The 16,029-nt window shown below is 33.8% G+C and overlaps 1 protein-coding gene across 1 annotated transcript; it reads right to left on the bottom strand.

Moving 5' to 3' along the window:
• Positions 1-11,899: 11,899 nt before the first annotated feature.
• On the bottom strand, positions 11,900-12,370 carry LOC108364889 (lysozyme P). The gene has a single exon (XM_017618758.1). It carries the CDS (start codon positions 12,368-12,370, stop codon positions 11,900-11,902), a length of 471 nt encoding a protein of 156 aa, XP_017474247.1.
• Positions 12,371-16,029: the final 3,659 nt, after the last annotated feature.

Raw genomic sequence — 16,029 nt, 5'->3', positions numbered from 1 at the left:
ATTTTCAGTCAAAAAGGTTTATAATAACGATCGGTTAGACAAAAGTGTCCATCATATAATTATCTATTAAAACTGTTATGACAATTTCTTCCGAAGAATTAGCATTTCTGAGATATAGCGATTAAAAAAGTTGTTCTCCATAATATGTACAATTTCTACTATTCGTGAGGTAGTATACTTGGCGGCTTTTTATAACATGGTTTCCCCGGTAGGCCTATTATTGTAGCCCTGTTTAACTAAGATTGAATGAATAAAAATATTACCATTGGAAGTGATGAAAGCGGTGTAAATCAAAAGTAATTGGAGAAAACTCTTCTTTACTATAGTTTACAAGAACATCACTTGGTATCTATAATATTCAGCTTAATTCGAATATGTACTCAAAATATAAGAAACGAGTATATTTTTTGAGATATAGCCAACTTTCGGTTTTTTGTGTTGTGAAATGTTTATTGCAGTTTGTTTTCAAATAGCTGGCTAGGCTCAAACTTCTTTTTACAAACGGAAGCTTATTAAATTTGCTATCATCTATGCCAGGGATGGGCAAAGGGACTCCCAGTAGCTTTTTGCACTTAGGAGCTGGCATGGCTCATTTAGGTGCTAGATGAGGGGTGACATCAAGGGCCAGCATGAAGGGGGAAGAAGAGCGTTATACAATTTATTGTACTTTTACACCCATATTACACTGAGAACTGCTTACTTCTTCCGCAGCACTTGTCGGCTGTTTGACTGCTTTAAGAGCCAAAAATCTGCGCATCCCTGATCTTCGCAAACGATATCCTCCAACCGGGTTACTGGTTTAGGAGCTTATTATTGATTATCGACAATTTTGCATAATTAAAAAAAGAAAAAATATATAAACAAAATTTACTTCGGTATATATTAGGGATGTTAACTTTTCAGCTTTTTCCGATCCCGGGATTTTCGGTATGTCGTTATCACAATCCCGGGATCCCGGGATTTAGATATTCATAACTTTTCAACAATCTAAATCGAAAAAATGTTTCTATATTGTTTGAGAAGCTCTCCTACCATAAAATAAATAAGAAATAAATGGGTTTGATACCTACTTTTTATTTAAAGTGGCGTTTTTATTTTTTCTCTCTAACGTCAGGATTTATTTTAAAGGACTTTGTAATTTCAAAGATATGATTAATTCCAAAAATTATAAAAAAAATTCCATGCAGTGTAGAATAAAAATATGGGTACCAAATGCAGGAGGAAATTTCTTTAGAATTTAAAAAAAATAAAATTTTTTGGATTCACAAGGACGAATAGGTAATTTTTTAAGCTGATAAAGTTAGAAGGACGAAATCGAGTTTATATAAGTCCGTAACATATAACTTTTTCATAAACAAATATTGCAAAATTTCAAGGATAAAATTTTAAAAGGACATTTTCAATACTTACCAGTCTTTCTGAACCAAAAACTTGAATCTGTTTAAATTCTACAGAATTTCCTCTTTAATTTGATACCCATACTTCTTCTCTAAACACATTTCTCTGAATGTTTTAAATCATTTTTGCATTACTGACGTAATAGTGAAAAACTAAAGGCGCCATTTTACTATATTTGGCCCACCGTTTCTCGAATATATTGATATTTATGTGTAAAGTATGCTATCGCACGGTTTTATATGTATAATGAGCTAGGCATCTATAAAAAAAAATGAATTATTAAAAAAAAAAGAAATATAGCCAATACTGGTCAAGAATTATTGCCACCGGCTGCCTAGGCCCTTTATAGGTATTTAGGGAGCCCTTACAAAAATGGAAAAAACACAACTTTTACTTGCGTTTCGCTTGTTTTGAGTAGATGAAGGCAATGACTTGAGCCTTTCCGTGTTGCCGATGAAGACGGGCCGCCTAGGGTATATAACATTTCTGGCGCATAAAGGTGAAGACCCCAGGCTAGGGGGCTTCCTTTGAAAAAAATGTATTTCTGCGTTTGCGGCTTTCGGCGGCGATGAGGGATTATAACCCTTACTAAATAGAATTCTAATTTCTGTGTTGTTTGAGAATCTATTGTATTGTATCGCAATTAATGGCAATTCAACTTACTATTTTTATAAAATTAGTTATAAACAAAAGTGTGATCATGTTATAAACATTAGTGTGGGCGTAGCAATAAACATTAATTTCGGTCCACCCATTCCGACGTAGTAAGTGAAACAAAATCGGCCTTAAAGGAAAGCCAACCCATACATTTTTTTGCATATGTCGAACCGATGAGAAATTTTCACATCTCATTTATAATGGTGTTCACAACATTCGTATAATTTTCAGCTCTATGCTAATTATTATAAGCTTGCCCCTATTTTTTAGCTAACTGGACTGGGCTAAAAGCTGACAATTAAAAATTATTTTGTTATATACGAATACCTCGTTAGATTTGGAGCCGCGTACTAACTGCCGTGTTACTGATCCCAAGTTATTTACGTTTACTCCCACCCGGTCGCAAAGCCGTTTCTTGCTGTCACTAAAGAGATGGCGTGCTGAGCTACTTGAAGCTGAAGCCATCTACAGATATTAAAAAATAATAAGATTTAATAGTTTTGTATTTGTATAACTTTGTACATACTTATATCTAAACTTAAGATTTTTCAGTCAATGGCCATGTTGAGCATGTTAAAGCTTAAACAGACGTCAGCGTTGATCCGAATTAACTTGGCCTTGATCCGTATCAACTGCAGTTAATTCCCAAGTTGATCCGGATCAACGCTGCCGTTTGTTTATGGTTTTAGCCAAGTACTATCCCAGTGGGAATTAGGAGCACGTAATAATACCTTATTAGCAACTTACTCTTCACCTGGCAGTCATTACCATTTCCCTGCCGAACGTCCCTTACTTTTACAAAGGCATGGCCGCCTTATGTAAGTAGGAATTTAGAATGTACATTTGGTATCAGACATACTTCTGAGCCGCTTTACAAAGTAAGTTACGTGTAATGCAGAGAAGTCGCTCGGAGTAGTTCGGCGCTTGGAGATAACTTCGGCTGCACGTTACTTTGCAACTGACGTAACTGTGTCGTTGGAGGTGTTCATTTTGTGCTTTACTAGTAGATGACATTGGCCATGATGACAATTTTGGTACTAAAAACTGAAAGAAAACATGGCTTACCTCGTAAGGTGCTTACCTATTTTCCCAGTGGGATAGTTCAGATATCAAATTATACTTTTTAGTGTGGTAGTAGTGCACTTTACGGGAACCAGGTCAAAATGGACGCAACAAATCGAGAGTGGTATCAATCGACGCGTTTTAGCTCGAACAATAACAATCCGGGGGGGGAATTAAGATGTTTAATTAATTTAAGAGTTATTCGCAAAAAACACTTGCACTTTGCACTTTTCGCACCATGTTTTGTTGAATTTGATGCAATTAAATGGAGTAAATGAAAGTTTTTCTCTGCAAAAGGTTTTCAGCCCCCCTTCTTTGGCAACACAGAAAGGAGAATTCTACTGCCTGAGGGTTATAATCCCTAAGTGCGGCCGAAGGCCACATACGCAAAAAGGTGTTCTCTGCAAAAGGTGTTCAAGCGCCCCTTTTTGGCAACACAGAAAGGCGAATTCTACTGCCTGAGGGTTATAATCCCTAAGTGCGGCCGAAGGCCACATACGCAAAAAGGTGTTCTCTGCAAAAGGTGTTCAAGCGCCCCTTTTTGGCAACACAGAAAGGCGAATTCTACTGCCTGAGGGTTATAATCCCTAAGTGCGGCCGAAAGGCCGCCAACGCAAAAAGGAGTTGGACGCCTGGTTCCGCTAAAGTGCACTTCTACCTTTAGTGTTACACAAGTACGCCCAATACAAATTGGAAGAGAAGCTCGAACAAGAGGGGATTGTTTGGAGGCTTATATCCTGTATTTTAATACATGTTCTTTTGTAGTAATTTTTTAAACGCAGCTTTATATTTAAGACTGGTTAATGTTGTAGCAGTTGTTTTTACTTTTAGTTATCTTTGGAAGATATATGATTTACATGTATTTGTACACACATAAGGCATCATAACTTTATTTCAGGTAGGTAACATGAACTAAACTTGAAAATTTCAAAAACGTTGTACCAANTAAGGCATCATAACTTTATTCCAGGTAGGTAACATGAACTAAACTTGAAAATTTCAAAAACGTTGTACCAAATATATTTAATCATTCCAAACTGAACTAAAACACTTAATTCATATATACTCACTATTATTTGATGAATATCAAAACAATTCGAAAAATAATCACAAATTTTCAGTAGTAAACAAATCAGCTGTCAGTGTAACAGCTGTTTCGGTCCAACTGCACATAGCGCCACCTATTTGTCATTTACCGACGTACTGAATTGTCTTTACCAAATATTCGATACCCAATATTAAAAAAAATTCCGGTACCCGACACCGATTCGCTACATTAAACCTTCCCCTAATACCTACTCATCGCCTGGGTATAAGATTGTCGTATGTTAAATTCGGCAGCTTGTGGGAAATCGCGATTGAAGTTTGGATTGCAATTTCTCAAAAACGCGAAGGTAGATTTTCTCCAAGGTCTCTGAAAATGTTACTAGTTCACAAAATTCTTAAATAATTTAATTTTTAATGTTTATTGTTAATTTGTTTTGAGTTTATGAAGGGCTTTCTTTAGTAAAATTTTGTCGTAAGCGTCATTTGTCCACAATTTGGCAGCCACTGTGTATGAAATACGACAAAATGTGATCAAAATTTCTACTAAATTAACGACACTATTTACTCAATATCTCGGAAACTAAAGGAGATATACAAAAATGGCGAACACAATTTTTAAGATATTGATTAGTTTAATATGACTGCATCACCAACTAAATTTTTACTAAATTATCGAAAAAGTTGTAGTCAATATTTCGGAGACTAAAGGAGATATCTGATAACACCAATCGAAAGGCCTTATTTCAAAATATATAACTGCATATAGAACTAAAAATCATCAAAATGGCGCTAACGACAATCTTTTACCCAGGCGACGTACTGTAAATTTAAGTATGGAAAAAACGTATTTCATTGCTATTTTATACCATATCGCCTAAAAAGCATAATGCCGTTTTCCCAAAGGTGTAAATTTTTGTATCTTAAAAACGCAAGTCTGAAATGTTTACTTTGCAGACTGGTGTTCAGGAAAAATATCGTCGAAATTATATTCTTTTACAGTAGACAGCATGATACAAAACCGAAGGTAGTTTCATTACTACTATTTTTTTATTATAAAGCAGATTTTTTACATTTCTCAAAATTTTAACATTAAGCATAGCTTTGCCACATTGGAATTTTATGAGAAGGGAGATTTTTTTTAATATTTGGGATTCAATACAAGAGTAAAAAAGGCAAGTTGATGTGATCGATAATCAAATTTCGACGTTTTTCTCAAGCGTAAAAATTATTTTTGAAGAATGTCGATGTGCAGAGGATGAGGAAATAAAATAAAATCGAGTTTTTATACAATTACTTATTGTAAACCAACTAAACAAATTTACACATCGTCACCTGAAATGCAAAATGGGAAGTTGTAATTTGACGAAATCCATTATACCTAGCAATCAAAAAGTGAATTTAGAATTTTTTATAAGTTACGACTTTTTGCAGTTCAGTGACGATGATGTTACATTATTTTGCATTTCAGGTGACGATTTGTAACATGTAACAAAACATTAATCTATGTTGTAATTTTCTTAATTTCTTTGCTGAAGTTTTGCATCAGTCCTCTTTCGGATATATGTATTTGTAAACTACCTTCTTTTTTGTATTATGGTAGACAGATATTCGGAACAAAGAAAATTTATTGTATTTTGTACTGTGGAGTTTGGAATTTTTTCTGTTATTTTCAGGTATTTTTATATTTTCAGTTTTTAAAACAAGTACCTAATTTTTAAGCAAAAAACAAATCCGATTTAAGAGTACCATTAATTTCTTCATGATCCAACGATCGGCTCTAAACCAAATTGGTATGGGACGACCAAACATAGATACCTATAAAAATATGTTCCAACGAATTGATAACCTTCTCTTTTTTTGAAGTCGGTTAATAAAAAATAATAATATATAAAATAAAAAATAAAATAAAAAGTAAAAAAACTACAAATAAATCCTAAGTCTACAAATTCGTCTGTCCTGTAAGTAATATTATTCATTAGTAGGGCCCCGAATCTCATGCACTATAAAATCGAAAATATGCGCTATAAATAAGGAATATATGCAATTATATTATTTTCGTAATATTTTATTGCTGGAACAAAAAAAAAAAAAACACGCTAAAATAAGCAATAAAATATCGAAAAATATTCACTTTAAAAAGCAATTCACTTCAAATTGCAATACGTATTTATTTATGTACAAAATTTGTTTATAATCAAATATAAACATTGATAGTACAATAGTGGTTCATATGAATGGGTGGTGGGCTTAAGTGGATTGTCACCCTGGTGACAAGCAATTAGTAAGTTTGCCGATTTGATTTCCGCAACTCGTGCAACCTACAGCAATTTGGCTGCTTTAATGAATTTCAGTACGTCATACAGAGAGAATCAGTTGCACTCTGAAACATTCTCAAGGAGCGTCTTTAGCATCATCCTTGGGAGGACTGGACTAGAGTCCGACCGATCGGCATCGGGATCGGCTAATATCGGCCTTTTCTTAGCAACTTTTTTTACTTTTTCCGTTCTTCATTTCATTTTATTTACTTTTTTAATTCCTATAAAGTTTAAAATATTAATGCATTTTAGTTCCCGTCATAAATGTGCTCTCATGTTTTGTTTCCATGATGTACGTAGGAAAGACACATTTTAGAAATTATTTGCTATATTTTTTTATGAAAATATTGCTTACTTTTTAAAAAATCCGCAAATTAAAATTTCAAACTTTGTAGAACATTTCTAAAAATTCGACGAATTTTAACAAATGTTCATCAAAATTTGAATCTGTTTACTCAGATTTTTTAGAATTCTTTGATAAAGTGCAAGTTTGAAGTAGCTAGGACTCACCGTTGATTTTTGGCAATTTTTTGTTCACGCATTTTCTTCCAAACAAAGTATGTTCGACATTTTTTTTGTGTGGAGAAAATCAGCAACACCTTCCAGAAAAAAATGCCAAAAAGCCAATAGTAAGTCCTAGCTACTTAAGATTTGCACTTCCTTTAAATAAAATTGAATGGGATACAAAGCTGCATACTCCAAGAGTTTAAAGAAAATGTTTGAAATTTTTACTTACATGGTTTTTGTTAGATAACGAGCCACACTTTCATAAATAACAAATAATAAACATTAAATAAACGAAATGGAAGTAGCCAAAGAATGCTACAATTTCGTCACTGTACGTACAGTTATCCTTGAACTAATCTAGAGCACTTTGCAAGTGGACTACTCATATATGAAAACAATCGCACACTCATGGAGAAGAATTGCGGTTATTGGAAAAGCATATCTCTGGAAGTGTTCATGATAGAGCACTGGCACTTTTTATGGAGGTATCCCACACAAACCGGATTTTTCATACTGCATTTCTCCGGAAGTGTTCATGGTAGAGTACTGGAACTTGGTATTCATATACATATAAAATGAATCCGTAATTGTTCATGGTAGAGCACTCGAACATGGTATGGAGATATATGAAATCAATCACATACTCTTAGAGAAAATTGGGGCTATGTGAAAAGGGGGCATGACACCTTTCAAAGCGCTGAAACTATTACTAATCTTTGTAGGCATATATACGTTTGGTAGGTTATTTAAGACGGCAATGGAAATATGCCTTCTGATAACCACCAACCCGTAATATTAGAAGATAAATGCGTTACGGAAAATCATGAACATGAATTGTTGGTGAAAATGTTGGACCAAAATATTTCAAAACAAAAAATTTATTTATTTATTTTGAGCGGGACGAAGTTCCCCGGGTCTGATAGTTTTTCATGAAAAATAATAAATATTATTTTTTTCATAAAATTATGTGGGAGTTGTAATTCGATGAAATCCATCATATAAATCAAAAAGTGAATTTTAAATTTTTTATTAGTTATGACCAGGGAACAGATTTTATGAAAATTGCCTTTTTTCTGCTAAAGAGATAGACTACATTCGATTAAGAATTTCCATGATTTAGCTTTCCCTGATTTTTTTGCCTTTTTCAAGATATTTGCCTTTTTTTGCCTTTTATGGGCAAGGAAGAAGCCCTTATTCGTTATAATATGAAAGTCTTAAACGTTTCTTATTTATGTAAATTGGGTGCCACTTGTATCAACTCACGTCGAGCGCACGTTTAGTACATGCAAGGCATTTATTCGCAAAACTCGAATGAAAATGCTGCCAGAAAACTTCAAAACGCATATTGTGGTTCAATGTTACTACAACTATAGACGTTAAAGTTTTGTGAGTTAAAAACTCGAAAGGAGAAAATAGTCAAAGCTTCAAAGTACAAATTTTTCATATAAGTGAAACTAACACATAGCTTTTCTCTTTTTCTAGCTTTGTTCTTTTCAAAAATCAATATATTTTTTGATTATTTTTCGGCAAAATAAATATAAGCTTGTAAAATTAGGATAAGTGTAGAGTTAGTGCAGGTGAACGTAATACTTTCTTTGATCATGGATAATAGTTGCACAATTTAGGTATCATAGGTATTTAGGTAGGCAGGTATCGCTAATGTGTAGGTATGTTGAATGCATCTATCGGAGCAGTTTCCTTATATATGTATGTATGTTAAAAATAATGCCGCTGATGCGCATTTTGGGGTAGTTATCTTAAATGTGCACTTAAGCATAAAGCCAGCAAAGCAAAATATACTGTCGTTCGCTCTATTTTAAAAAGAGAGGTGCCAAATGACAGGCTTGGACCGAAGATGTGCAATAAAGTTGTATATAAAAAAAAAATTAACCTTTATTTCAAATCTACAGGTCAAGCTTTTTAATCTGACACCTCGTTTTTTTAAATCGAAGGATTCGTGCGTATATGATGGCACTGACAAGAAAAGAAAAGATAATTTACGCATTAGCAAAAAACGCATTATTTCAAAAAATGCAAAAAATGGGCAAGTTTTTTATTTTCTATTTTGGAAGCTAAAAAACCGTACTATTGAATAAAGTAATAAAAAAAACCCATATTTACATATGGGAGGTTCCATGGGAAACTGAACCCCAGTGCAAAAAATGGGCTAATTTCACCACTCACGTACCAGCATGCTGGTACAATCATAAAATTTTCAAATGGTTTATGAAGTCGCATCAGCAGCTGGTACAATCACACTACAAGAACATAAACGGTCAATCGACCACGGGCCATTTAACAAATTAAGCATATATAAAAACGTATGGAACATACAATACATATATGTATATATCAGTCTTTCTTAGTTTAAAAATTAATCTCTTACATAAATGAAAAAAAATGAAATCAAATTAAGCATATACAACTTTTTCATGCCAAGTATGAATAAATTCTCCAAAGGGCTAAAAAAGAGATAGGGGCAATTTTAAATTTATGTGGCCAAATAAAGGATGTGGTAGCTAAATCTAGCCACCATAGGACTAAAACGGCAACACTGGTCAAAACTCCTTGGACACTACTATTCACACACACGAAATAATAGCAATATTTTTCTTGACCATTTTCTTAAAACGTCCGTACTTAGCTTTATAAATTGAAATAAGCAAAATAAGCATGATCGTTAAAATTAAGCTTGNAGATAGGGGCAATTTTAAATTTATGTGGCCAAATAAAGGATGTGGTAGCTAAATCTAGCCACCATAGGACTAAAACGGCAACACTGGTCAAAACTCCTTGGACACTACTATTCACACACACGAAATAATAGCAATATTTTTCTTGACCATTTTCTTAAAACGTCCGTACTTAGCTTTATAAATTGAAATAAGCAAAATAAGCATGATCGTTAAAATTAAGCTTGGAAGCCCTGAATAAGCAAAATAAGCAATTCCAAGCAAAAGCTTATAATACAGATAACTTTTATTAATTAATAAATTTGTATGAAATAAATTATAGAACCAATGTGGTTGTTCACGCTTGCCTGGTTATCAGGTTATCTGGTTAAAAATAATTTTTGTGTAGTATATTTTATTGTGGTACAACAACAAAATGCACTGCAGAAAAATTATTTTAACCAGATAAGCTGATAACGTGGCAAGCGTGAACGACCACATTGTTTTTATCCTAATCGCTTTCTCTTTCTACAAAACAAATATTTATGTTTGTATAACAAATAAAATATATACATCAAATAGAAGCGAATTCTGTTAACAAAATTCTGGGACTTTTTAAAAAACAACTTATTGGACTTTGTACTTTTTTATTGGTTTTTGGGAGGCCATCCTAGTAAAATATATTTTAAAACTAAAAAGATCAAGTACCATTCATTTGAAATCAAAAATCATAGTCACATAAAATATTTTGACAAAATTCATAGATACATATGTGTTAGCGGTTTTTATACAAACAATTCTTATATAGGAACAAATATCGATATAAGTAGGTATCGATACTTTTAGTCCGATACTTAGAAGGTATAGATTATTTCTTTCCATGCTACTTCCAAGTACATACTCCCATGGTATCGTTTTATCCCTAGTCACACTTTTAGTGAATTACAAAATACAATAATAAAAGGCACAGATACAAAATTGAAACTTTTAATAGACAAAAGAACTAAAAGCTTGTGTGTTCCCTGTCCGATATCTTTTCACCTTCAAAATCGACGAAAAAACCCAAGTTGGCGGCGGTTGCTCCCGGCTGAATTAAGTATTGTAATATGTTGCACCATGACGTGAATTAGATTGCTGTTACACTACCTAGTTACCGACAGTTACGTTATAAAAAAAAATACTGTTACTTTACCTGTGCACTATACTTGTAGATTATAATTAGGTTTTTAAATGGCTTGTAATCTGTTTTATGCAATATGTAACATGAATTCAGTAGACTCACGATTTGACATGAAATTTAGAACATGATTATTATGAATACAGATTTGAAAGTTTATTTTGCTGTGCAGGTGTAGATCGTTTCAGAAATAATTTTCTGCGAAGAACTTGAGCTCGAGCTTAGTACTGCCCCAAGATATTCTATTTTACGATTTTTGCTTCAGAAACTATGGCCATTGGGACGTAATGAGTTAGAAAGCATATGTCGACGTTAGATCCGAGGACGCGGCAGTTAAAGTGGCCGTGACTCTTGAAGGAGAAATAGTATAGCACCATTCGAGAGTGCATTTGGATAATAAAAATCGATGAAAGGTTCCTTTGACCAAACCTAGTCTGTTATATGTTTTTGGGGTCGCTGGATTTTTTTCTAACCTCAAAAAACATCTCGGATTTTACGTGACAGAGAAAACCTGGAGAACCTGGACCTGTGTAGTTGATAACACAGCTGTATGAACACCGCTTGCAGCCGCACCTACTGGTAAACAGACGTTGCAGACTTCAGTGAGCCCTTGAATCGAATAAGTCGTGTGGCCCCACTCAAGCTCCATCTCTGGCTCCACTCGGATTTTTTACCGCATCTCGCATATAGGTTGCTAACGTTGCCCAGAGTGCGGGAACGAGAGCGCAAGAGTCGGGATTGAGTATAGCCGAGCAACTGTAACTACATACCCAGCACAACGAATATACCCCATTGCAATCCACTATGTATGTACATATTTAAACTAATTTGATTTAAAATAGAACATGAACTTGTTTAAAATTTTTGTTATTACAAGCTTTTATTATATTTCAACTGTGTGTAGTAAAATCTTACAATCAGTTCTTTTACCACTAATTGAAAAAATAATTACACTTTTTTCTTAGTGCATGAGGTATCTAACCTTTACTAGTATTTATGATTAGTATTGCATTTATGGATTTAATATTATCGCTATAAAGAACAGTATTCTAGATATATTAATTTTAATACGGTCCACTGTGCACGAAACAATCTTTTACACTTGGTTTATGACCTTGACATCGATTATTCCAAGCAACCCATGCGCTGAAGCCTTGTATGCGACGGATATACTTTGCACATGCTACCGAGAATCGGATATCGTTGCTCAACAACAGCCTACAAGGAAGACGACACGAATCAATAGATGGGCGCCCATCAGACGGTTTGCACCAGTAACGATCGTTGATTTGAAAAAGTCCCCAATCGACCGAACCATCCACGTTCGATGGATTTATAGCTTTAGTGTTGAAAGAGCTCTCGCCTTCGACCAGGCACATCCAATCGTCTAGTTCGTGCAAGGGCATCCCCAGGCGATAAAGTTTACGGGCCAATATACATTTTTTATAAATACGAGCTTGAGTTTCTGAGAAAAAACTATCAAATATGACTATAATTGTGATACAATTTACAAAAATTTTGTTACGAAAGTGCATCGTTCTGTTAAAATTTACTTAAATTAACAGACACTCAGTTAGACAGAAATGTTTTGCCCGACTTCACAGGATTGGATAATATATTTCACTGTAAGTTATATTAATGCCATTTACTTTTTATACTAATGCGTGAAAATTAATTATTTACTATTTGAATTGAAGTTCAATAAACATGATTGGCATCTTCAACATCCACGCGCCAGATTTGATACACTTAAGTTGTGAATGTGCCGTGTAGGAAAATCTAAACTGAAGTAATTGACGGTCGCAGTCTTTTAATGTTATCTTTGAAAATTTTTCTCTCTAGCGAGTATCAATGAAGTGCAAAATCAAAAAAAAATATATTAGGGCTATTCGCGATCCGGTGCAAATGGCCTAGCATCATTGCATTGCAAATTTGTATTGCAAATTNCAAAAATATAGTGTATTGCTCTAAAATTATGTCTCAAGGAGCATTACTTTATTGCTCATTTTGGATGCATAATTGTTTTTTTCTAAACTAGTAATAGTGGAGTATAAAACCGAAAAATCTCGGCTACTGCTACGAGATCATGTTGAAGAGAGTATTCTTTTGTTCCTCAATTTGAGAGATATCTCTTCAAGTTCTAGTGGGTAGTTCCAGTACTGGTGCGCTTCTAGTACATTTAGACCCAGTACTGGTTCGCGATAAATCTCTTTTGCATGCAAACAACTGGCGAATTTAACATGGCGATGTCCTAGGAATTGCCAATTGCCCCCGGCTGCATCCCTTTTTCGATAGTCCTAAATTCTATAGTTCCGAACCAGTTTTAAAATCAACAAGACGAAAGAAAAAAGTATCACGATTTTTCAATATTTTCGGTTCTTCCGAGTGTGCGATTTTATGTAAATTATTTTCGAAGAAATGTGTTTTCAATTTTAGCCCAGTAAAATAAGACTTTTTCTTAAGAAAAATTTTTGATGCAGTTTACTTCTATTTGACACGTAGATCATGGATCCACAGTCTTGCCCCTAAATTTCATTTGGCCGCCATCATGGATTTAAGTTTTTTTTGTTTTGGTTTTTTGCGATTTGCAAGCTTATTTTGCATTTACCGTAAAAAATGGTTAAATACAAATATGTAGAGAATTTAATTACCCACATTTGTTATATAGAAGGTTGTTTAAAAGTAGATTTTTTTTATTGTAAAAACTTAACAAAAACTGCAAAAAAATTTTACATTGTCACGGTTTTTGCCATTTTTTTTACAATTTCTGTTGAAAGTTCATAGCATATTGAAATTCAAAAGCTGTAGAGAATTTAATTTTTCACAACTTTTACACCTACACTTTGTTTGTGCCAAACATAGCGATTAGTCCAGTAAAATTAGATAAATTTGGTAGGAAAAAAATTAAAAATTTGTAACAGCGATTTTTTGATGCAGTTTACTTCTATTTGACACGTAGGATTCACAGTTTCGCCCCTAAATTTCATTTGGCAACATTCTGCCATCTTGGATTTTATTTTTTTGGGGTTTCTTGCAATTTGCAAGCTTATTTTGCATTTTTCGTAAAAATAGTTAAATACAAATATGTAGAGAAATGAGTTTTACGGTATATTCCGTGCAACGCTATGTTTATCGCGTTCCCGGCCGTGATCCAAGCGTCGTATAAAACAAATGTAGGTACATGGAGAATGAAATTCTCTATAACTTAGGAATTTCAATATGCTGTGTAGTTTCAACAGAAATTGTCAAAAAATTACAAAAACCGTGACCATGTAAATTTTTTTCGCAGTTTTTGCTAATTTTTTTTACAAAAAATGTCTTTTTTAAAAAACCTTCTACATAAAAAATGTGGGAAATGAAATTCTCTACAAAATGCAAAATAAGCTTGCAAATTTCAAAAAACCCCAAAATGAAAATAAGGGGCGAAACTGTGGATCCATAATCTACGTGCCAAATAGAGGTAAACTGCATCAAAAAATCACTCTTACAATTTTTTTTTAAATTTCCTACCAAATTGACTTAATTTTACCGGGCTATTTGAAATTAAATTTTTGTTCAATGATTGTAAGAAGTGTACGTTTACATACCATTGGCTGTAGCTGAGTTTGCAAAGGTGCTTGCTACTGGTGTTATTACGTACGTTCCGAACTAGTTCCAAATAAGTGAAATAAAATTGTTTTTTTTTAAGTACCATATTTCGCTGATTTTGAACTTGTGGGGATCTAGTTACTATCGGGATATCACGTTTTTGGCGTTAAAGATCTAGTGCGGAACTAGAAATTTCACTAGTTCGCGGTTTCCCTGCACGGTACATATTGTCGTTTAAAGTACAAAACCGCGTATCAACAAAATGCAAAACCACATATCAAGATAATGCAAAACCGCGTATGTGAAATTGCATACACTTTTTTCTAGAGAGTAAAAACACTCATATTTCAAAATGGTCCTCTTTTTGTATAAAGCACTCGCATTTCTGGCTAGTATATTTCAGGACGAATGGATAAGGACTGAGCCAAGAGCTTGTGTGAGCAAACTCAATTTTTGGCAGGAAATGTCAGTTACGCGGTTTTGTACTTTAAACGACGATATGTATGTCTTTGTTTGTTGTCTTTGCAAAATACCCAAATGATATTTCTAATTTTTGCAGAATAATAAACCAAATATTCAGGATGATAAATGAAATATTCATATGAAGCGGCTTAGAAAAATTTCAAAAAAAAAACTGAAATATGCTACATCCCGCATTTTGTACAGTGATTACGATATTTTGTTCTAAGTCGTAATTCAATTTTTCGCCTTAACGCATGAAAAAGATATTGCATATTGTACACGCCATTTAATTATTTATCATTTTTCTACAGTGCCTTTAATAAAAAAAATCCTATCAAAAGAGTTAATTGATCCAATCGTGGTGATTTAAAATTAGTGTCTACTTGAACTGTACTTGAAAACTGAAGATGTTTCTAAGAACCTGTACACTTTCAATTTCGACAAATCTTCTTTAACCCATGCTGAAAAGAATATACATGTGGATATGTATACATAACTATGTATGTACCCTGTGGGGAAAATCTCTAGTTCTGAACTGGTGCGCTACTAGTACATTTAGACCCAGTACTGGTTCGCGATAAATCTCTTTTGCATGCAAGCAACTGGCGAATTAAACATGGCGATTTCCTAGGAAGTGTCAATTGCAGAATAGAAGCGTATTTGAACGATAAAGCCGCCGAACAACCACACCCTTTTTCTTTAGTTCCGAACCAGTTCTAAACTCGTCACTTTAGAAATAGATTTCTAGTGAAAAAAACCGAAAAAATTAGTTTTTTAAAAGTACCTTTCTTCGCACATTTTGGACTGGAGGGGATCTAGATCCTATCGGACTAGTTCCTTTTTGGCGATAAAGACCTAGTACGGTGTTTTTGTAGAAAGTTGCCGTAATAGTTGTCTCTACGCTTGCCTCGTGTGTGTTCAACAACAAAATTACGTTGGCTCAACACGTTGCTTCAACGATTGCCCCGTGTGTAGTCAGCACAAGGATTTATTCTGAAATTCGATGTTCCATATATTTTTTTATTGCTGTATGAAGACGATAAACCAAGCCGACTTTGGTTGAGAAGTTGCTATCGGTATTATTATCGCTTTTGTTATCGATATTTTTTCTTAGCGTGTGCTTTTGTTTTTGACTTGGATATGC

Source organism: Rhagoletis zephyria, unplaced genomic scaffold, assembly GCF_001687245.7.
Source record: "Rhagoletis zephyria isolate East Lansing unplaced genomic scaffold, Rhagoletis_zephyria_1.1 Rzeph_scaffold_01700, whole genome shotgun sequence".
Lineage (NCBI taxonomy): Eukaryota > Metazoa > Arthropoda > Insecta > Diptera > Tephritidae > Rhagoletis > Rhagoletis zephyria.
This window is presented reverse-complemented; position numbering and strand designations above follow the sequence as displayed.